The sequence below is a fragment of the Sander vitreus genome, chromosome 21 (genome assembly GCF_031162955.1).
Source record: "Sander vitreus isolate 19-12246 chromosome 21, sanVit1, whole genome shotgun sequence".
Taxonomy (NCBI): Eukaryota; Metazoa; Chordata; class Actinopteri; order Perciformes; family Percidae; genus Sander; species Sander vitreus.
In genome coordinates, this window is record NC_135875.1 from 20418164 (window position 1) to 20443001 (window position 24838).

Here is a 24838-nt window from a genome sequence, read left to right on the forward strand (position 1 = left end):
GTTTTAAAAGAACAAGATGGCAAAGGTCAATCGGCCACGGACTTTGCGATTACATGGCATGCTCTGTGACCACTCTGCTGCCAAGGCACTCTGACTTAATGACATTAAGGTTGCTTTCACACCTACCTCGTTGGGTCCTTTTAAAACGAGCCCTGGAGCGTTTAGTGGGATAGTCCGGTTTGTTTGGGCTGATGTGAAATATGAGATATATGATTTAAGCGATGATAACTTTCAGATCCATAAGCTGTTCTGAGCACACATCGCTGGTCGTCTGTGTGACAACACATCATTGTCTCTCACATTGTTCGCCTTCTAAAATATTAGAAACACTAAAGCAGAACCAGAAAACCCAAGACGTTATAAATTTGGTGTTGCTCCATTATTTCTGAGACCAGTGTCTGCGAGTTTTGGATATTCGGTCCAATAAACAAGCGACCATCTTGATCGCACCTAACCCTTACCTTAAACCTAACCTTAACACTAACCTTAACCCTAACCATTGCCTAATCCTAGTGCCTTCCAGGCAGCACTGCCTGGAAGACGTTGTTGGGGGCTTAACACACTAAGCACCAACTATAGGTGTGAAAGCGCCTTAAGACTTTCAGCATAGAACGTATTCAAGTTATAATCCATAAGATTCCATTTCTCTGAGGCAGCCCCCTGCTCTGACATCTCTCCATACATGCTACAGTGTACTGTCAGAAGTCTTTTGCTTCACATCCAGTATGTGCATGCATTATTTCCTGTAAAACCCTTGTGTGTATGTGACATGAATTCCACACAGGAATAGTGTACAAGTGGAACAGTAACAAGAAAAACTATATAAAGATGATTTAATTGCTGAATTCAAATACAGAACATTGACTGTCCATAAATCGAATCAAAACTGGGGTTTGGTGCAATGAAAATCTTAAGAATTATAACTTCAGGCAGTGTAGGAAAAAGAATAAGCAAGCTATTTAGCTGTTTCAACTCACCTACTTGCATAACATTAGCAGAAAATTGACAGCCTGATGAATCCTGCCCTTCAGCTACATCATGGACCGTTATCATGTGCTGTGCTTTTGGGAAAGAGCGGTATCTTTGAGCGAGACACAACAACAACAACATCAACGCTTTCAAAAGGTCTCTCTCTGCTCTGGGCAAAATCACATCGCTCCTCTGCCCACTCTACCCTACCCTGTTGCTCTTCGGCTGTGGCTGATCCCTCAGTGTGTATATGTGGAGAGTGCATCGACCGAAGGAGAATTCAGTCACAAGTCAAGTACATGTTGATTATTTGTGCTCTTGTTTACAGCCAAGACTGCATTTCTTATGTAAGACCCTTAAGTGGGATCATTGCTCCTGCGGAAGCTCTACACAGAGCTTTCCCCGTAGCCTACGTGAGTGGACTGAAGTTTATACTTGCGCTGGTGTATGCGTCGTTCTAGCGGTTTTCTTTAAGAGACTTGCACAGTCGGCATGTGTGTGTGCGGGGAGTGTGTGTAGTGTAATGAGTGAGAGAGTGACAGGGATTAGCTTCAGAGGGAGTACCGACTCTAGAGTCATAGTGAGAGAAACACTGTGTCTCCCCTGTTCTTTCTGACCACGGTGGGAAATCTGTAGCAGGAAAAGTTAACCCTCTCCTTGATTTAATGTTGTTTATGGAGAAGGAGAACCCGGATATGAGTAGGGGGAAATACAAGGCTACCAAGCCACAGCCAAGATGACCAATCACACTTGTTGTGGTCTGCGTCGCTGTGACATGTAATTACATTTCTTTTAGAGGTTCACGTACCCACGCCGTTGATTTAACGCAGAAGCATAAATTGGCCATTAGGTTGTTTGGTGTGAATCAGAAAGTAATGTTTTTTTGTTTTATCAGGGTGTGTTGGAGAGCATTCTCAGGTACGGCATATCGGCGTGATTTGGTAAACTCTCTGCTCGGCTAAACTTGCTTGTCTGGTACAGTCTGCCATGAAGGTGATGGGAAGGACTGAAAAACTCTCCCCTCAGCCAATATTTGAGCATACTGTACTCATACAAGCACAAAGAGTTTTATCTGATCTGGCGCACCCGGCAGACCAAAACAGAGTCCTCAAATGCAGACTAAACCGTTTAAAAATGTCACGTCCAGCAGTAGGCACACATTCGTTTTTCAAAAACGAATGTGTGCCTACATCAATCAAAATGTAAAATAATAATGCTTCTTGAGGCCGTATGGGTTGTGCAATAGTATCACGGTGTTCTGTTAATGTAGTGTGCAATTTATGTGGCACGTTGCTCTCATTGATTTGCACTTTGTTTACATGTTTATTTTTCTCTTTTTATTGACTCTGTTTTTATTGTTTCTATTTATTGATCTTTATTGTTATTGTTTTTTCTTTTCTTTCTATTGTTATTATATAGAACTAGCAAGCTACACGCTGAAAATGGCTCGGTTTGAAAAAAAATTGGCATGCCTGCTTGGTTCTTTCGGGGAATGATTGTAAAGAATTACAACAAACATGTTTAAGCATCAGGGCCCTATTTTAACGATCTAACCGCCACTGGCCTTCAGAGGGGTTTCGCCGTCGCAGACGGCCGCCTAAGAGTCCTCGACGTCCTACCCGGCCGCCTGAGGGACTCTACCTTTGTCGACTTGCTTGGCCCCCAGAGGGATTCTGCCTTCGCCGCCGGCCGCCAGAGGGGTTCTGCCTTTGTGCTAGGCCGCCAGATGGGTTTCGTCTTCGCCACCAGCATCCAGAGGGATTCCTCCTTCGCCACCGGCCGCCAAAGGGGTATCGCCTTCACCGTCGGCCGCCAGAGGGGTTCCGTCTTCGCTGCTGCCCGCAGCCCTGGGGTCCCCGAGTCCCACTGCCCTCAGTCCCTCGATCACCGAGTCCCACTGCCCTCAGTTCCCCGATCCCCGAGTCCCACTGCCCTCAGTTCCCCGAGTTCCACCGTCTTCAGTTCTCAAGCCCCATTGACTCTTTTCCTCCCTTCACCCCTCATGGGTGACTTGTGTTTGTACCTCCCCTGGATCCTCTCCGCCCTCCTTGGGCAGTTTTGCAGTTTTGTTTTAAGGACTCCTTTTGTTTGTGTGTACTTTGTTTTTTGTGAAATAAATCCTTCAGCTCGACCCACTCTCGCCTGCTCTCTGCTTTTGGGTCCTCAAATTCTCTGAGTCATAACAGAATATAAGAGTCTAGGTTTTGTATGTAAAACTGCAAATTGGAAAGTAACTCAGGTGTCAAATAAATATAGTGGAATTGGGATATTGGAATCGATTAATCCATCTAAATAAATACCACTACTACTAAAGTACTGTAAAGTACAAGCAACTTAAAACTGTGCTTGAATACAGTACTTAAAATTAGTAAATTAACTGATTTGCCGATTAAATCTCACAAATACTAGAAAAAAGGACACTGTTATACATATTTGGTAGGTTTCCATTATGCTGGTATTTTCCTCACCATTTTTCTACATTCGGTCAGGGATAGGTTAAAGTGATGAAATGAGAAAAGATGACAGATGCATCTGTCCTGTGGATGTGTTTTGTGTATGATAGGGTTCAAGGTTAGTTTTACTTCTCCCTTTTCTTAAAAATAGGTCAGTGTTTAATTGCTCTCATTAACACAGATCACACACACTGAGTGATCATCACACTGATTGCTGTGTGTGTTTTGGTTCTCTATTGATTGCATCGCCTTTGCCGGAGGGCAGATCAGTTATCATTATCAGCACAGGCAACAGTGAATCACAGCACGCTCTGCACGTAATGCATACCATAGAAGACTCTGAACAGACTTTGAAAAGACTATAGTCTGACACCATCTCACATCTAAAGACAACCATCTCACATCTAACATTAAAGACTGTGGTAATATGTAAAGACTGGAGATCTTGCAGGGTGACAAATTGCAAGACTACAACTAGATTCATTTTGAAAAATGTAACCAAGCTAGCCAGCTACAGCTAGCATTAGCTGGTAACTTAAGGGAAAGTTTGCAGATTTTCTGGTCTGCCGTACATGCAGATGAATGGCGGCAGTACCTGGAGGTCCACGTTTATCTACCGGTAAAACTTCCGATGGATGACACTCCTCAGAAGGGTTGAGAATCGGCAACTTTCCCTCTTTATGTTTAGCTTTGCGCGACGCCATAGCAACAATAAACAACACTGGCTCTAGCCGTTTGCTGCTTCCTGTTTGGTGCTGGAGGGAGCACGCCCATGGGTTGTTGACAATGTTCACGTGATTTAACTTCACTACCAAGACTTAAAACTTACGATAATATCAAACACGTTTCATTTTGTCAGAATGTCGAGACAGGAAAAAGACTGACTCAGACTGAGTTTTATGACCACCTTACACCAAACGATTGAGACGACGGGAACTCTCGCAAGACTCTCAGGATTTTATTTCGATAATGGAAAATAGTCTGCGACAATGGAATCGCTTGAAAAGTCGCTTGGTGTAAGGTCGGCATAAAGCACATGCAACCTGTCTGCTGCTTGTCAATGAGGAAGTATTTATGTGGGAGGTATGAGGAGAGTATGAAATTGGATCCATGTTAGTAATCCAGTTTTAGTCCAAAGTCGTGCACTGCAAGCTTATAAAAGATGGTAATGGGGATAAAAAGCAATGCACACATTGCAATTTAAGGCGCTTTTCAACCCAAGGTTCTAACCTTCCCCAGAATTGTTTTTTAAGGAATTGGAAGGGTTCTTCAGCCCATGTTGTCTGTGTTTCTATAGCGGTAAAGACTTGTGAAGATTAGGCAAATTCTTTTTCTGTTACAGTCAGGTCCATAAATATTGGGACATCGACACAATTCTAATCTTTTTGGCTCTATACACCACCACAATGGAGTTGAAATGAAACGAACAAGATGTGCTTTAACTGCAGACTTTCAGCTTTAATTTGAGGGTATTTACATCCAAATCAGGTGAACGGTGTAGGAATTACAACAGTTTGTATATGTGCCTCCCACTTTTAAGGGACCAAAAGTAATGGGACAATTGGCTGCTCAGCTGTTCCATGGCCAGGTGTGTGTTATTCCCTCATTATCCCATTTACAAGGAGCAGATAAAAGGTCCAGAGTTCATTTCAAGTGTGCTATTTGCATTTGGAATCTGTTGCTGTCAACTCTCAATATGAGATCCAAAGAGCTGTCACTATCAGTGAAGCAAGCCATCATTAGGCTGAAAAATCTAAACAAACCCATCAGAGAGATAGCAAAAACATTAGGTGTGGCCAAATCAACTGTTTGGAACATTCTTAAAAAGAAAGAACGCACCGGTGAGCTCAGCAACACCAAAAGACCCGGAAGACCACGGAAAACAACTGTGGTGGATGACCGAAGAATACTTTCCTGGTGAAGAAAAACACCCTTCACAACAGTTGGCCAGATCAAGAACACTCTCCAGGAGGTAGGTGTATGTGTGTCAAAGTCAACAATCAAGAGAAGACTTCACCAGAGTGAATACAGAGGGTTCACTACAAGATGTAAACCATTGGTGAGCCTCAAAAAACAGGAAGGCCAGATTAGAGTTTGCCAAACAACATCTAAAAAAGCCTTCACATTTCTGGAACAACATCCTATGGACAGATGAGACAAAGATCAACTTGTACCAGAGTGATGGGAAGAGAAGAGTATGGAGAAGGAAAGGAACTGCTCATGATCCAAAGCATACCACCTCATCAGTGAAGTATGGTGGTGGTAGTGTCATGGCGTGGGCATGTATGGCTGCCAATGGAACTGGTTCTCTTGTATTTATTGATGATGTGACTGCTGACAAAAGCAGCAGGATGAATTCTGAAGTGTTTCGGGCAATATTATCTGCTCATATTCAGCCAAATGCTTCAGAACTCATTGGACGGCGCTCACAGTGCAGATGGACAATGACCCAAGCATACTGCGAAAGCAACCAAAGAGTTTTTTAAGGGAAAGAAGTGGAATGTTATGCAATGGCCAAGTCAATCACCTGACCTGAATCCGATTGAGCATGCATTTCACTTGCTGAAGACAAAACTGAAGGGAAAATGCCCCAAGAACAAGCAGGAACTGAAGACAGTTGCAGTAGAGGCCTGGCAGAGCATCACCAGGGATGAAACCCAGCGTCTGGTGATGTCTATGCCTTCCAGACTTCAGGCTGTAATTGAATGCAAAGGATTTGCAACCAAGTATTAAAAAGTGAAAGTTTGATTTATGATTGTTAATCTGTCCCATTACTTTTGGTCCCTTAAAAAGTGGGAGGCACATATACAAACTGTTGTAATTCCTACACCGTTCACCTGATTTGGATGTAAATACCTCAAATTAAAGCTGAAAGTCTGCAGTTAAAGCACATCTTGTTCGTTTCATTTCAACTCCATTGTGGTGGTGTATAGAGCCAAAAAGATTAGAATTGTGTCGATGTCCCAATATTTATGGACCTGATGTATAAAGCAACATAGATGGACAGGGCTGCTGGTGGTCGCAGGTTAAACACACTCTGCAGCCTGCAGTTCAGTGTGCCTGCCCATTTCATCTAAAAACCACTTGTAAAAAATACCCCAAAACATAGATTTAGTCTCACTGTGCTTTAGATTGAACCGCTAATAAACCATCAGAAAACAAGGTTTTATTTTTCTCATTCACAGCACTGCTGGCTTTCTCTCTCTCGCCTGAGACACAAGTCTGCAGTTGGCAGTTCAGTGTGGCCGCTGGCTCGCGAATATCTGTCACTTTCTCTTTGCCTTTTTTAGTCAGGAAGCCAAAAACAAAGCCTAAATTTACTTTTAAAGTTAACACAGAGAAATATTCTCCCTTCGTCCTAAAATGGTCATACATTGATATGAGTACTTTGCTGTTTAGTGAATGAAGCAGTCGGCAAGTTGAAGCAGCCACACTGCGTGTGTTTGACCAATCAGCGATGTTCCATCCCTGCAAACCCCGCCCGAAGGTTACTGTATTTTCAGAAAGTACTACCCTCCGATCAGGACCTTTAGGGGGTGGGCAAAAGGCCTCCTCCTGCAGACAAATAGCGGCTTTAGAAGTCATAACTAGTGCCACGTGTATCATAATAGTAAAAGGTGTTATTGTTTATGTAACACAACGCTAAAATGGGTCAGACATCTGTTTCTCAATTCCTCCAAACAATGCAATCATTTTTGGATTATTCAATAAGGACTAGTGCTGTTCTATGATTTATTGATTTTTTTTTGGAACCCTATCAAGATTATATAATCTGATCATGTTATCATTCTAAACTATACTCTTTTCTAAATGAATGATTCCAAGCAAATTGTAATCAAAAATCAGCAGTGAGTTACTTGTTCTGCCGGACTATTTGCTCTGCCATATGCTTACAAGGTATTGTAAGGTACTGTGATTAGATTCAATGGGGAAATCTTGTCTCAGGCCCTGTTCACATTTGTCACAAAAACATTCAGTTTAATTTGTTTACAATTGATTGTTTGATTCTTGTTGTCTGTGACCGTCAATTTTGACAATGAAGGTCAGCACAAGCAGACTCCAAATTGTTCTCAAATTATGATAACAAGAAGAGTTTGCAGCCACACAGTAGTGATTAGGCAAAACTATGTTCAGGACAACATGGTAACACTTATAATGACAATGTTAACTTGCTGATGTTTTGTAGGTAATGAAATTTACTATGTTCACCATTTTAGTTTAGCATGATAGCATTGCTAACTTTTGTTAATTGGCACTAAATCAAATTACAGCTGAGAATGATGGTAATATCATAAGTTTTGCAGCTCAAAAAAACTAAATCTTTGAGGTGATGGTGGCAATAGATAAAAAGTCAATCAAAGAAGTTATTAGAATTCATTTTCTGGGGGCCTTGAAGATCTGTAACAAATTTATGACAATCCATCCAAAAGTTGTTTAAACATTTTACTAAAAACTAAAATAATAACATCATTGTGGCGATGGATTACCATAGCCATTAAGATTCATCCTTTTGGGAACAATATGTTTTTATATATGTATGGCAATTCTCTTCAAATTTGTTAAGATATTTTAGTTCTGACCAAAGTGCTGGACAAACCACACCCAGAGCCAAAACGGCAGCGGACCTAATATCCTTCCCTGTGGAACTCCAGATTTGATGCATTGACTCCTAGTTGAATACCCCTCTCCGTTAGGTCTATTTATCTAAATCCCCGCTCAACAGAGTTCTTCATTGGTACACTTGTTTCATGATAATAGAGAGTCGCTGAGCCAGATGGTGATGATTTTCAGGTTTGTGTATCAATATAACTGAGTGGATCCAATTGGACATGCTATAATGAACTCAGCCAGCTGACCGCCGCCCAGGCCGGAGGGGTTGTCGGCCCCACTGTCTCACGTCCCAAACCGAGCCTGTTTATATTAAAACTGACTGAAAAAGATGATATTGAGGCTTACCTCCAAGCCTTTGAGAGAACAGCAGCTAGGGAGAAATGGCCCCATGAGCAATGGGCCAGCCTGCTAGCCCCATTCCTGTCAGGCTCTGCACAAAGGACATATCAGGATCTGACTGCTGACCAGGCGACAAACGCTGGAGGTGCTGAAGAAAGAAATCCTGCGCCATTATGGATTTAATCTGATAAGCAGGGCACAAAGATTCCACGATTGGACGTATGATGCCACAGCACCACAAACCGCGATGTCCCAATGCCTACGGCCTCAGCCAATGAAGTGGCCGTCGGACGTCCCTGCAACTTGCTGATGACGTGCTGGGCTGCGGAGAGTGGCCCTTTCCCTGTCACCCCGGTAAGAGCCAACGGAAAGGACACCATGGCACTTTTGGACTCAGGGAGTATGGCGACCCTGATCAGACCTGAATTCGCCCAGTCCTTACCCCTGACCGGCACTGTGCCCATCACTAGGCCTGCACGATTAATCGTTATAAAATCGCGATCTCGATTCACCCTGTTCACGATTTAATTTTTAAATAACTTCCATTTTTTTTGGGATTCATGACTTTGATTCTCATTTAATTTTACTAACGCTACTACTTTCTTCTGTGAGTTTTAAACATGGACTGTATAAAATAGGTTTTAAAGTGCTGCAGTGCGCTCCCTTCTCTTCATTGAAGCCTCTGTGTTTACAGGCTCGTGGTGATGATCAATGTGCTATAGGTGCCAAAAACAATCGATGTTTGGTACTGCCAATTAGTTTTGTTTTGTCATGGTTCATGTGTGCAATACACATTACACTTCGTGAGAAAAAATCGTGGCAGAGAATCGTGATATCAATTCTAAGCTAAAAAAAATCATGATTCATATTTTCCCCCGAATCGTGCAGGCCTACCCATCACGTGCATACACGGTGAGACCAAAGACTACCCTACCACACTACTCCACCTACAGACCACAAAGGGACAGAATATGGTGCCAGTGGGAGTCGTCCCGAATCTGCCCGTGCTGGTCCTCATTGGGAGGGATTGCCCTATGTTCCACCCACTATGGGCCAGTATGTCTGGGGATGTAGAAAATTGAGGAAACCAGAAGAGAGCAAGCCGGAGGGGTGGGACAGACTCCAGAAAGGCGAAGGCCCGGATGTGCGGGTTCCAGGAAGTGTCAACAGGAACCCCCTTGGAGGGTGAATTGGGCGAAGGGGGGAGTCAGGAGGAAGAGGAGGTGAGTCTCAACGACATGTTTCTGATGGACCAGGAGGTGGAGCCAGAGCCTGCCTCTCTAGCGGGCCGGTTCGGCACGGCCCAATTGGCTAACCTGGCCCATGCGCTCCAGCAGGTGACCGTGGTGGACGTAAACCCATGGAGGGGGTAAGACATATAACCTACCCCACTTTTCGATAAGGAAGAAATTGTTGTATCAGGTTGTGAAGAAGAATGATGAATGTGTGGAGTTGTTATTGGTGCCCCATCCCTTTGTACAACATGTCTTGCAGTTGGCACACTCCCACCTTCTTGGGGCTCATCTAGGGGTAGAGAAGATCCTATACCGGATCAAAAGCTGATTCTACTGGCCGGGGGTGAAGAGAGCAGTGGAAGAGTACTGCCACAGTTGCCCAGAGTGTCAGCTAGTGGCGCCAAAGCCACATTTTCGCAGTCCCTTGGTTCCCCTACCTATCATTTCAGTCCCAAGAGCAACCGAGGACACCAATATATCCTGGTGATTCTGGATTATGCCACCAGGTACCCAGAGGCTATTCCCCTGCGCACCATGGCTACCAAGGGAATTGCACGTGAGTTGGTTATGCTGTTTTCCTGAGTGGGAATCCCTGATGAAATATTAACTGACTAGGGAACCCCATTCATGTCCCAAATTATGAAGGATCCCCTCAAACTAATGAAGATAACCCAGTTGCGTACCTCAGTGTATCACCCACAGACAGACAGTTTGGTTGAAAGATTTAATCAAACGCTGAAGCAGATGCTAAAGAAGGTAATGGAGGTGGACGGAAGGAATTGGAACCAGCTACTACCTTACCTGATGTTCTCGATCCGGGAAGTATGGGAGACGACCCCAAGGACTGCTGGACGTGGCGAAAGAGGCTTTGGAACAGCAACCATCGCCCCATCGAACCATGGTGGAACACGTGAAAGACATGAGAGGCCGTATGGCAACCCTGTGGCCCCATGTACAGGAACATATGCGGGAGGCCCAGGAGGCCCAATCTCGGGTGTACAACAGAGGAGCAGAACCAAGAGACTTCCAGCCAGGAGACAAAGTGTTGGTATTGATCCCCACCTCAGAATGTAAGTTTTTGGCTAGATGGAATGGACCGTATGAAGTGCTTGAAAAGATGGGTGATGTTAACTATAAGGTCAGACAGCCGGGACGTAGACATTTGACTAAAATATACCATGTGAATTTGTTGAAGAAATGGAATGCACGTGATGTACTCTATACTTTTGAAAGTTTAATGAAATCTCCAAATTTGACGCCTACCCCATGCCCCGAATTGACGAACTAATTGAGAGGCTAGGGACCGCCTGCTTTATCAGCACGCTTGACCTCATAAAAGGCTATTGGCAGGTGCCTTTAGCTCTCGAGGTGCAGGAGAACACGGCGTTTGCCACCCCTAAAGGGCTTTTCCACTACAAGAAACTGCCCTTTGGGTTACATGGGGTCCCAGCTACCTTCCAGAGATTGATGGACCGAGTTCTCCGTCCCCATCAGGAGTATGCGGCGGCTTACCTCGACGATATCGTCATCCATGGAAGTGAGTGGGAGACCCATCTGCACCAGGTGAGCTCGGTTCTGCAGGCCTTACGGGAGGCCGGGCTTATAGCTAACCCCACAAAATGTCGGCTCGGTCTGAGTACCTGGGTTACACGATCGGGAGGGGGTGTGTCAAACCCCAGGTGAAGAAAGTGGAGGAGATTCGGGACTGGCCCTGCCCCCTCACGAAGAAGCAGGTACGCACGTTTGTGGGTTGGCCAGCTACTATCGTAGATTCATTCCCCACATTGCTTCTCTAGCCGGCCCCTTAACAGATCTGACCAGGAGCTGCCGGCCAAACCAGGTGGTGTGGACCGAGGAGACTGAGAAAGCCTTTCAGGACCCAAAGGGAGCGCTGTGGACCCATACTGGTGTCCCTAGACTTCTCCAAACCACTGGTGGTACAGACTGCTGCATCTGAAACTGGGGTCGGTGCTGTCCCATCACAGCTGCAAGAAGGTGAGGAACACCCAATCTTGTACATCAGCCGGAAGCTGTTGCCACGAGAACAAAAATATTCCACAGTGGAGAAAGAATGTCTTGCAATCAAGTGGGCCCTGGAGAAGCTGAAATATTACTTGCTGGGACGGCACTTCACCCTCGTTACAGACCATGCTCTACTGGTTTAGATGTCACAGTAATGCTCGGGTCACTCGCTGGTTCCTGTCTTTACAGCCCTTTGCTTTCTCTTTCACAGGTATGGGAGAGCCCATGGAAATGCCGATGCCCTATCCAGGCGGGATGCTCTAGGGAGCTGGACCGCACTTCCCTCCGGGTCGGAGCTGGGGGGTAGATTGCAGGGAGAGGTCAGGGGAGTGGTAATTGAAGGAAGGTATCTTGCGGCCCGTTGGCTCCACCCCCGAGCCTTATATGGACTTCCTCTTCCAACAAGGAGAGGCTGGGATCAATTGAGTGATTTGGTTTTGGAGGGAAAAGGGAAGCAGGTTTTAAACTGGGAACAAAGAGAACCAGAGGAGGAAGGAGAAGGAACTGAGTGAGACAGAGTGGTGGAAAGTAGGGTTGAAAATCACCTCCTACCTGTACCTGGATTTGTAAATGCTTGTGTGTTTGCAGGAACATGTATGACCTGAATGAGCAGGCATGCACTCCTCCAAGATTGAGAACTATATAACCACAAGAAAACAACATCACGACAACATGAGCATCTGACCTACATATTCCTGCAGGCCATATAATGAAGGTCCCACCTTCAGTGTGCATGTTGTGCATTCAAATGCGTTCAGTTTCCAACGGTGCTATATGTTAGTTACTTCCTGTCCATTTGTTATGTAGCAATTTCTGTGAAGGTGTAAATTTGCATACTTACGGTAAATTTATTCTTAATCAAGTAGGGCACTAACTTTTGGCACAATGGGCATCAGCACATACTGTTTCCCTGTCTTATGAAAAACTGAGTGATTGAGCAAATTAATACAGATTTTTTTTGTCCCATGGACAAGGACATGTGCTTGTCCAAGTACTTAATTTCCACGCTGCCAGCATATGAGCATCTGCAGCCTGATTCATACAGACAGAACATATGGAAACACATGATGCATAGTCATGTGCAAAGATGCATATTCAGACAACAGCATGCAAACTGAGACTCACAGGCCTGTGCGAATTAGACAGATGCGGAAAATGGAAAATAATATAATCCTTATAGCAGCCTTCATTTATTCAGATGCTCAGTAAATTACACCAAACCAACAGCTCTTCTCTCTGGGGATCATATAATCATATAACAAATCATGAAGCAGTGGGGAGAAAAAAGGAAACTGAAAGGCCAATATACAAAAAGAAGAAAGAAAACTGACATTCAATTCTAGCTCAGGCTGTGTTTGATAAATGTGGATTACGTACCAGTTTGGCACAAACAAGTTAGCTGACAGTCTGACCAGTTTTGGCTATAATTTGTAATTAGGACAAGTTGAAATATGGGTCAGTGGTAAATAGAGCCTAACACATAAGGCCCACTGACTCATCGATGTGTCAGAGGACCTCTCTGAAGCCAGTGTTTTGTGTCAGATTTAAAGATTACGAAAACCGTGACTTGATTGTAACAGCAGTTGTTAGTGAACTGAGACAGAAATCTGAAGTCACAAGAGATGTTTAAACTCAACAATTTTGTTTGTTACTGTACGTAAAACTTAAATGTACATGAATCTAAAGAAATAGATGTGTTGGATGGAACATCCCTAAAGTGATGAATAAGACTGCAAACATGCAAATTGCCTGCCTCGCAATGGTAACACCATTCCACGAAAACACGAAGCTTTGCAATTTGGCATTGTGAAGGTCTTTACATGCTGTTGACCCAATTTGAGAAGGATCTGTTGAGTCCTTTAGGAGGAGTGTCAAAAGGTTCCCCATATTAAAGGGCTTAAAATGGCGTGTTGTCACATGACCTAGGACATCATTGTTCAAGATATCAACTATCTGTTCGCAGTTTGGAGTCACATTAGTTGTTCCAGCACAGTAACCTATGGAAAAGTACACAATAGTTGTGTTAAAGGGACATTCATCATATGTCTTTTAGGGGTGAAATGTAAAAGCTGGCCAAATATGAAATCCCTGATAATGTTTCAAAGATCACAAATACAAATGTCAGATTTGGTGTCAGAAACAAAAATCAAGGACTTCTTTCTCGAGCTGAAAGTAAGAAATTCTAAGAAAAAGTACTGACCTCCGCTTTTAAATCTCTGAACAGAAAGTTCCCAGTGTGGGCCCATGGTGCAGTCCCATTTTCCGTGGCTCCCGTGATCTTCAAAAAGGTCAAAGGCAGTTAAAAAAATTGAAAGAAGTAATTTTTGGAAATCCCAGGTTGTGTCAAACCTTTCATCACTTCCCACGTCCTGACCTGGTTTATGGTTATGCAGGGATAAAAGCAAAATATTGCCTGTATTCCAACTGTGAACATAAAGTATTTCTATGATATCAATACAAAATACCTAAACGGCATTATAAGTTGATTTCCAAAAACTCCTAAAACAACAAATACTACTGTTTATTTACTTCCGTACAGCGGTGGTTTAAAGGGGCGCTATGCCGTTTTGGCAATTTCTTCGCTGTTTTTTCGCTTTTTGCTCACAGGTTTCTCTATAGAGCTCCCCTTACAGCTTCGGAACAGCAACGCTGTCGCAAAAACTCGTTGGCGACTCTCCCCCCTCCCATCTTCTCCCTCTGGTCATGTGCATTTGTTTTCAAAGAAGTGGCGAACGCACAGAGCCATGTCCACTGAGGTTTTTCTCGAAATATTACCCTTCTCTCCCGGGTCCGTAACATTATTATTTTTTCCTACAATGGCCTTAGAACGCTGTCGGAGCTGAAGCAACTTGCGTTTGCCAACATCAAGCTTACAAGAAACTCTGAAGCAGATAAAGTTTCTGATCAAAGATACTTACAAGTGCGACAGCAAGAACGCCAGGTCAGCATCGGATTAGCAGGCTTCTGTTTGTCTCAATTCTCGCCATTCTGAAAACGCAGGTCCGATGTTTACTTGTGTCTGACTCCTCGCTCGGTCAGTCTGCCGTTTCATCTTTCTCTGTTCCTCCGACAATGCTTTCCTAGCTTTCTGCTTCTTTTTTGCCAGCTCAGCCATGACGATAGTGTGATAAGCCGGTTCCTGGATGGGGGCGTGTAGCGGCGTGTATGTGTGCAGTGTCATGAAGCAATTCATTACCTCGCGAGACGTGATATCACGCAATACTTCCTGACGCCGAGGCCAGCGGCTCGCCGGCCCAAAGTTGCAAGGGTGGTTTTTCCGCTCACAGGCGCTAGGGGGAAGCGAGACGACCACCATTCAACCCGAAAAAAGTCATATAACCATTCCAATGACTCCGAAGCTGTTCAGTTAAGGTACATTAAGCAAAACAAAACTGCATAGTTCCCCTTTACCGTTCTATTTAACGTAACACAGTTTTTAACACGTAGTAAATGTGAGACGGAACAAGTTAAGTTTTGGCAATACAAATACTTAGGGTTAGTAAAAAAATCATGTCATGACAACTTGGCATAATGTCATCCTGTTTAATGTCAAGTTGTCTTAATAAGGACACTCGAAAGAAATGTAATGTCAAGTTGTCATGACAAATACATCTTCTGGTAATGTCATCCTGGTTAATGTCAAGTTGTCATTACAAAGACATCCCAAACAAATGTAATGTCAACTTGTCATGACCAAGACAACTTCTGGTAATGTCACTTTGATTAATGTCAAGTTGTCATAATCACGACAACCCAAACAATGTCAACTTGTCATGACAAAAACAGAATGACACTTAATGACAGAAGTCATAAACGTTTATGACTTGTTTATAACGTTTATGACAATTCATGACAGTGTCATGTCATAGTTATGACAATGTCATGTCACGATTATGTCGATACCTTCAAGTAAAGTGTTACCGAATAATATTGCTTGTGGTGATGCCTTTGCCTACATATTTTAGTAGCATTTATATTTATATTTAGTAGTATAAGCCTCATTAGCCAGTCACATTATCCAGCCTGATTGTCAGGATTATGCTTCTTTCTTTTTCTTAATCACAGGTTGACAATGGTCAGCTTCAATATGTGGTTTGGTAAAGAATGATATAATTAATGTGCCATGTTTAAGGCACTGTATGTGTCTACAGTGCTTTGAGATAATAGCCTTTTGTTACTCACACTTCTGATCCACACGATCCGGCTTTTAGCCCAGCAATCACAGCTTTTGTAGTTAATTATGCCCACTGCATTACCACCATTATGTGTTCCACACGTGATTTGTGATGTAATTTAAATCTGTGTCACTGTGCCATTTTCTGATCAGGTATAGTATATGTAGGTCATTGTGTTGTGTGTTTTTTTTCTCCACCAGGATGAACTACAGGGTAAAAAACTTTTTGAAGGGTCTTTTTTTACTTTCTTTTTTATTTTTTATTTCTCACTTGAGGCCTGTTTCATTCCAGTTTCACTTCTTCTCTGGCATTCAGGGAGCAAATTGTTTGCTTTAATCCAGCTGTTTTTTTTGTTGGTATAGTTTGAAAGTGTGGTGAAAATGTATTTGGGTAAACACAAAGAGAATGATTTTTAATTCACTCTCAAGTTCTGCCGTCTTTGTTCTGTCGCTCTCTTTATGTACTACTCTACCTCTCTTGCTCCCTATCATTACACACTTCACATAAGTTTACGACATATTAACAGGCCTCAAAATGTACTTCGCTGTGAAGCGATTCGCATAGCACATACGTGTTGTACACACAATATGTTACCTAATCCATCTGACTCGCTCTTTCTTCTCTCCCTCTCCGTCTCCAGCGGTGCTAGTCCGGTTGGTCTCGTCCTGACTGCCATAGTAGCCGTGTCTTACAAGGTGGCGATACGATTTGAGGGGTAAGTCTTTCTTTGTTTAAGCCCTGTTCACATTTGTCAATAAAAAAACATTTAGTTAAAAGGGTCCTATTGTGCTTTTCCTTAAGAAAAACTATATTTTGTCAAAGTATCAATAGTCAACCCTATAATATCGCCGCAATATCGATATTGATGTATTTGGTCAAAAATATTGGGTATTTGATCTTCTCCATATCGCCCAGCTCTGGTTACAATGTTGGATGTTGGTACTGTATTAAACATAGAAAGAGTGTAGCTGACTAGCAAGCTCATTAACTCTGAGAGCTTTTTCCCATTTTAATTAAACTCTATTGAACTATTGAATGAAATAATGTTGAATCCTGAAGAAAAAAAAAGTCAAACGTTGTAGTGCAGAGAAGCTACAATGGTTCATTAACTACTTTTAAAAGTTATAAGGGTGTGTTTAAGAAGTGATTAAAAAGATAGAAAATAAAAAAGATACTACAGGCTTCACAGTACAGTCATGATACAATATTCCTACATCCTACTAGCCTACATACTTCAATCTCCTGCACACTGGTCTGCTGTCAATAGAGCGCTAAAGAAATGTGGGCCCCCTGACAACAGTCTAACAGCAGCTCTAATCCCTGGCTTGTTTCTCACCTATTAGGGATGTTATTTCACAAACTGTGTGCATTCATGTGCAACAGAGTGCACATGTGGACACACAAGGCATCTTTCTATCATTGACACATATACGTTTAGGCTTCTTCGCGGTTCATCGAACATGCGGTCCCTGGCACAGAGTGGTACGGCGTTCCAATTCTCTGATTTATTGTCCCATGATATGTTTGTTCTGCTGTATTTACAGACCATTCACTGAGCAGATCTATCAGGAGAGGAGTCAGCGCCGCAAGCATGAATAAACACCTCCCGCCCCGGCGTTTCCTGCTCCTGGTTTGGCTGAGGATTCCCGTCCTACCACAAAGACAGACAAACTGAACCACAGACAGACTTACCAACAGGGTTGCCATTAATCCTCCACCAGTGTGGATACAAACGTTCATACGTTCACACTGCAGCTGCAAGTGTTCCATTTTTGATTTGGTTTTATGCTCATCTCATGAATGTGGACGCTACATGAATCTTGGACCACATGGTATAATAGTTTGATATTCTGAGAAACCTTCTCATTTTCCTTCTTGTTGAGAATCAACAACATTGAGAACATTGATATCACTGGACAAGAGAGTTAGGGGTGGGAATCTCTAGGCACCTAACGATTCGATTTGATTCCGATTCAGAGGGCTATGATGCGATGATAAAACGATTATCTGTGCATCTTGTTGCGTCAACATTTTTTATTTCTATACATGATTTTTGTTTCTCACTCTGACTACTTGACATATGTAATAAGCCATAATTAAAATAAACAGATTGATTTACTGCCATTATCTTTTAAATGTGTTAGACTCAACTAGCATTAGGGATGTAAATGAAAAACATATATATTAGTTTTGCATTTACACATACATCTACTCACATTTACAGAGATTTTAAACATTTAATGTTAGCTCATTTGCCATAATTCTTAGTGTAAGAGGTAATGCACTCAAATACTGGCATATTGTAATGATTCATCATAAAGCCACTTCATAAGGCCGTTCCATTGTTTTCCTATGTGCCTCGCTGTGCCTTTCTGCTAGGCACCCTACTGCGGTTTTACCACAGATCATGTGTAGGCAGCTTTAGACTCTCCTGTTGCCCATTTCTGATCTGTAGCTTGCGCTCGTTTATACAGGGCAGATGGACTGGTTCAAATGCACTAGACCATGACGCCAAAGCATCCTGACTAAGCATCCGTATTTGACGGGTTGAGAATGAGAATGGGTTAAACACATATGAAGGCAGCTTGTAGCGGGGCTAAAGCACTTTGACAACACGCTTTAATTCTGTATTCTTTACGGCATGCAGTGTGGTCTCATATACACAGCGATTAACACTTTTGCTCGGTCTGAATTTGCAGCGGGGGGCTTCCTGAATGCTGTGTGGAGAACAACTCGCCTTCCCGTCTATTTCCCCCCCCCCCCCACCCCTAACAAGAGTGATATCAATCTTCTCATTAAACTCTTGGCAAGAAAAGCGAAAAAATAAGGTAATTAGTCCTTTAAAACTGTACTTGGTTAGATTTCTACTGTGTGTACAATAAAAACACGCCCACCACCACCAACTAAATCATGAAAAAGATCTGCAACAGAGAAATAGGAACCTATCTACCTTAACTAAGGTGCTATATACAAAGCCTACTTTTCAAATGCATATCTATTCCTGTTATTGTCACTGGACACGACGCACAATACAGTAGCAGCACCCTGCACCTGACACACCAAAATGGAATGAAGTCATAATAATATTAAAATAACATTACACCTGTGTTTAACAAGTCTGCTGTGAAAAAGTGATATTACATCAAAGCTGCAAGGTGTAGATTTAAAAAAAAAAGATGAGATGAGATGACATACTGTGATTCAACACTTTAGCTAGCTACATAAACATGAACTTTAATGAGCTGCAGCCGTGAGCTATGTTTATCAGAAGGCTAAATTACTAGCTAGCTCGTCACTGGCGTGTCCTCGTTCGGATGGCAGCACTAGGCGGTGCCACTAGTTCGGCCTTCTAGTCCTTGTAGCAGGCTAATGCTGCCATCCAAGCAAGGAGATGACAGAGGCTGTGTTAGAGGAAACCAAACTGAGCCCTTATTCGAGCTAGGCTAAAGGCTAACCCTTGCAGACCAGCTCACCCAAATGTGTTCACAGCAAATGTCCACTTACTGGACAATAAACTGGACATTTTGACACAATGTCATTCCTTTTTGTACTATATATAGATTGTTTACCATAAAGTCTGTTGTTTCTGAGTTAATTAGTTAAGCCTTCAAATTTGCTGCAGCCCTGAGCCTTGGCTAATGTAAAGGAACATGCACGTGCATCTGCATTGGGAGAACATCCAATAGGTACGCTCTTTCTCTCTAAATGACCTGTGATTGGCCAAACTGACCAGATTTCTTAAAGCCTAAATACAGAGCCAAGGAGGAGGTGCAGAAGTCTAGTTTTCTCTCAGAACACTTGAATTGCAATAATGCTGAGGAATATTATGGAACTTCTGCCCAGTGATGCGAAAAATAAACTACCTACCACGGCTTTAATGACCTCAGTAATGTAAATAACATTCCTTGTGTTATTTGGGTTCCTCTCCAGATGCATTACTTTGCCAACACTGTGCTACTCTTGACATGTGAAGATATTAGCAAAGACTGAAAGATGTTTGTTCACTAGTTCATCACTGCCACAAGTTCTCAATTCATTTTCTTATTAACTCTCATAAAAATTCATCTTGGATTAGTGAATTTTTTATTACGTCCGTCAAAGCAGAACGAATAAATTAATAAGAGTTGAGAGTCATGTTCAGAGAAACATTAAATTCCATTTTTTCCTATACAAAACCAGCACCAATCTAGAATAGCCTTCAACACTGCCCATGTTGTAGCCATTATTCAGTGTTATATGCAATTTTTCATGTAAATATTGAACCCTTTTAAATGTCAGAGGAGCTATACCAATAAAAGCTTTATACTGTACCTATGCAAACCATTCCATACTGAACAATACACATTGCCTGGTGATGTACTTGATGGGATACTGTATGTAATAAAAGATTAAGTCCGGGTCTCTCTTTGTGTCTCACAGCTTCTAATTTATGCACTTAAAGCAGCACTCATGCACATGTACAGTGGGGTAAAAAAATATTTAGTCAGCCACCAATTGTGCAAGTTCTCCCACTTAAAAAGATGAGAGAGGCCTGTTATTTTCATCATAGGTACACTTCAACTATGAGAGACAAAATGAGAAAACAAAATCCAGAAAATCACATTGTAGGATTTTTAATGAATTTATTTGCAAATTCCTCGGGAAAATAAGTATTTGGTCACCTACAACCAAACAACATTTCTGGCTCTCACAGACCTGTAACTTCTTTAAGTCCTCCTCCTCTGTCCTCCACTCGTTACCTGTATTAATGGCACCTGTTTGAACTTGTTATCAGTATAAAAGACACCTGTCCACAACCTCAAACAGTCACACTCCAAACTCCACTATGGCCAAGACCAAAGAGCTGTCAAAGGACACCAGAAACAAAATTGTAGACCTGCACCAGGCTGGGAAGACTGAATCTGCAATAGGTAAGCAGCTTGGTGTGAAGAAATCAACTGTGGGAGAAATTATAAGAAAATGGAAGACATACAAGACCACTAATAATCTCCCTCGATCCGGGGCTCCACGCAAGATCTCACCCCGTGAGGTCAAAATGATCACAAGAACGGTGAGCAAAAATCTCAGAACCACACGGGGGGAGATAGTGAATGACCTGCAGAGAGCTGGGACCAAAGTAACAAAGGCTACCATCAGTAACACACTACTCTGCCAGGGACTCAAATCCTGCAGTGCCAGATGTGTCCCCCTGCTTAAGCCAGTACATGTCCAGGCCCGTCTGGAGTTTGCTAGAGAGCATTTGGATGATCCAGAAGAGGATTGGGAGAATGTCATATGGTCAGATGAAACCAAAATAGAACTTTTTGGTAAAAACTCAACTCGCCGTGTTTGGAGGGGAAAGAATGCTGAGTTGCATCCAAAGAACACCATACCTACTGTGAAGCATGGGGGTGGAAACATCATGCTTTGGGGCTGTTTTTCTGCAAAGGGAACAGGACGACTGATCCGTGTAAAGGAAAGAATGAATGGGGCCATGTATCGTGAGATTTTGAGTGAAAAACTCCTTCCATCTACTTCCATCAGCAAGGGCATTGAAGATGAAACGTGGCTGGGTCTTTCAGCATGACAATGATCCCAAACACACCGCCCGGGCAACGAAGGAGTGGCTTCGTAAGAAGCATTTGAAGGTCCTGGAGTGGCCTAGCCAGTCTCCAGATCTCAACCCCATATAAAATCTTTGGAGGGAGTTGAAAGTCTGTGTTGCCCAGCGACAGCCCCAAAACATCACTGCTCTAGAGGAGATCTGCATGGAGGAATGGGCCAAAATACCAGCAACAGTGTGTGAAAACCTTGTGAAGACTTATAGAAATGTTTGACCTCTGTCACTGCCAACAAAGGGTATACAACAAAGTATTGAGATGAACTTTTGTTATTGACCAAAATACTTATTTTCCACCATAATTTGCAAATAAATTCATTAAAAATCCTACAATGTGATTTTCTGGATTTTTTTTCTCATTTTGTCTCTCATAGTTGAAGTGTACCTATGATGAAAATTACAGGCATCTCTCATCTTTTTAATTGGGAGAACTTGCACAATTGGTGGCTGACTAAATACTTTTTTGCCCCACGGTACCTCTTACAGGCAGATGTGGGAGCATCATGCATAATTATGTTTTTATTGAATTAATCAGGAATATTAGGACAGTGCTTTTTCTCATTATGAGTGTGATAAATGATAATTTTTTTTATTTATTGCTCTGGGTTGTTCATCTTGGACGGCGCTAAGCCTCGGGAAGGAACTTGTTTTTGGTGGAACATTTGCACCCCGCAAAAGAAAACGCCACATAAAATATTAAATGAAGGTAGCTGTTCACACAATACAGTAACGTGAGCTATTTAAATTAGCAGGATACATGGTTAACAACATTTGCTCTAACCAGTGTATCGCAATGTGTACTTCGTCCATAGCAAATCCCCGCTAATCATTCCCAAAACGTCCCAGTTAGAGAGTAAATGCCGTAAACATATTCTTTGTAATTCTTTACAATCATTCACCAAAAGAGCCAGACAGGCCTGCCTTGTTGCACAATCCAAATTTTCTCCAAAACTTGCCATTTTCAGCGTGTAGCTTGCTAGCTCGAAGTTTGTTATTGTTTCCCCGAAGCGAACAAAGTTTGAGAACAGCAACATACAGAGCGGAAGGTGAGGGATCTCGAATCAGGCTTTTTCCTGGAAATGTACTTCCTTGGATCTAGACTATGATTATTCTAACCATGTACCGAGTAGCCTGGATTCTGGTCTATGGACAATTTTATTGTACCGCCATGCCTTAGCCAGTCTCACAGAGCAGTTTGTAAACGGTGTAAAGATTTATTAAGACAGGTAAAAGGAGAATTACACTAGTCCAAACATGATGAGGTAAAAGCATGTATTAGCATCTCCATTTCATTTATTGACACAACACACTATATTGTTATGATTCTTAGGCGGAAGAAATAAGATCAAGTCAACATGTGGGCATGTCAAAACTCATTGATTGGTTAAAAATCACACCAAGATTAGGCAGACTAGACAGAGAAGATGAGGAAGTATAGTAAGTATATAGTATGAAAATAATACCTACTAAACTATCACATTTGCTTGGCAATATTATAAGCATTTTAAAGACAATGTGAATATGTCACTTTGAAAGTCTACTTTTTCTTTCCACTATGAACCATCAGACTTGGCCTTCTTGAGTGAGCAAGAAGGGCAGCAATTCCTGCGAGTGTAAGACTCCTCTCTTCTGTTTCCTGCAGGAGTAGTTTTTTTTGCGTCAGATATGAGAGCAACACAGAGAGCCTGAAACACTAGTGTTTAAACTGACTGATTTCAGAGACAGATGGCTGAATAGTGGCATCAGACCGCTAAGTCTACAGCATTTAAATGAGCAACTCGCGTCACTACTCTCTGTGCTCAGAACCTGCATGGCAATGAATCAGCCAACATAAAATCACTGAGTATAACAACGTGAATGCAGCATTCAATGACATAGAGAGAGAAAAATAAAAGAGATGAGTCTGAATGGTTTTCAGTTGAGGTAAAAAGGTCTTGTTCGGCTACATAGGAATGGTTTTCTTCGAGTGGACAACAAAAGCAAAAATCCATCACCAGGACAACACAGGGTCATCAGTAAGACTAGTCAGAGGCTTTACCAAAAATATAAGCTTTGAAGGGCTGACTCAGTGGAAGTAGTGGAAATCCTTTTCAGCCTAATGGACTTACCCCTTCCCCTTCCCCTACCCCTTCGTCTTACCCCTAGCCTAGCTTGTCCCTCGAAACAGAGTGGTAAGGGCTAGAAAACAGTCATATTCATTTATATATTTTATAGTTCTTTTAAGTTCACTTTGGTTGTGGTGGTGCTGATGCAGATGTTCTTTTCTGTGTACTACTTAGGTCTGTTTGCAATACATATTTTTATACACACTGCATGGTGTGTTGTATATCTGTTTCAGTTATCACTGTTTTGAATGTGATTGATGTTCAGAAACAATTTTTTTTTTTTATCACAATAATCTGTCTTCATTGCCCAATAAAGTAAACGTAACAGGCAAAACCAGTATATAAAAATATATTATATTACAGAACCATTATCAATTATTAGAACCATAACTTACATTTCACACACATAAAAAAGGCACTCAAATGTATAAAACTCAAAGACACAAAAGACCACAAACAATACTATACTGTCCCTTTTTTATCACTTTATTCGATATGCTATGCTACGAGTATTTTTTACATACGATACTATATTTTTATCACTTTTTCGACATACTATACTATGCCTATTTTATCACTTTTTTCGACATGCTATACTATGACTATTTTTTACAAACTAAACTATGACGTTTTTAATCACTTTTTTGACATATACTATGACTTTTGTATCACTTTATCGACATGCTATACTATGACTTTTTTTTGGAATTTTTATCACTTTTTCAACGTACTATACTATGACTTTTTAATCACTTTTTTCAACATGCTATACTATGATTTTTTTCGTCATATTTTATCGTGTCGTGGTTTATAGCTCAGTGTGTAAGAAGTCAGATTTGGGAGCTTTAGGTTGCGAGTTTGATTTCCATCAGGAGCTATTTATTTTTTAGTCAAATGTCTAAAGAAAAGTCATACTATACTTAATATAGATACATTTTTTTATCACTTTTTCGACATACTATGACTTTTTTTCGACATGCTATGCTATGACTAGTTTTAACATACTATACTATGACTTTTTTAGGACTTTTTTGTTCTAATGACTTGTTTCATAGTTCAGTCTGTTAGAAGTGAGGTTGGGGGACATTAAGGTTGGGAGTTTGATTCCCATTAGGAGCTGTTTATGTTTTTATTCAAATGTCTAAAGGAAAGACTATACTATTACTTTTTTCGACATACTATACTGTTACTTTTTCATCACTTTTTTCGACATGCTATACTATGACTTTTTAATCACTTTTGTCGACATACTATGAGTATTTTTTACATACTATACTGTTTTCATCAATTTTTTCAACATACCATATTATTATTTTTTTCAGTAAATTAT

General features: G+C 41.9%; 1 protein-coding gene across 3 annotated transcripts in view; it reads left to right on the top strand.

Annotated features, from left to right (window-relative positions):
* Nucleotides 1-20205, top strand: part of pemt (phosphatidylethanolamine N-methyltransferase) — a 75893-nt gene extending 55688 nt beyond the window's left edge. Inside the window, exons 6-7 of one of the 3 annotated variants that reach the window (XM_078279439.1) lie at nucleotides 16445-16519; nucleotides 17349-20205. In XM_078279439.1, coding sequence (XP_078135565.1) covers nucleotides 16445-16519; nucleotides 17349-17403 — 130 coding nt within the window. In that variant the 3' untranslated portion in view covers nucleotides 17404-20205. The other 2 variants (XM_078279442.1, XM_078279440.1) reach the window with 2 other exon arrangements.
* The last annotated feature ends 4633 nt before the right edge of the window (nucleotides 20206-24838 follow it).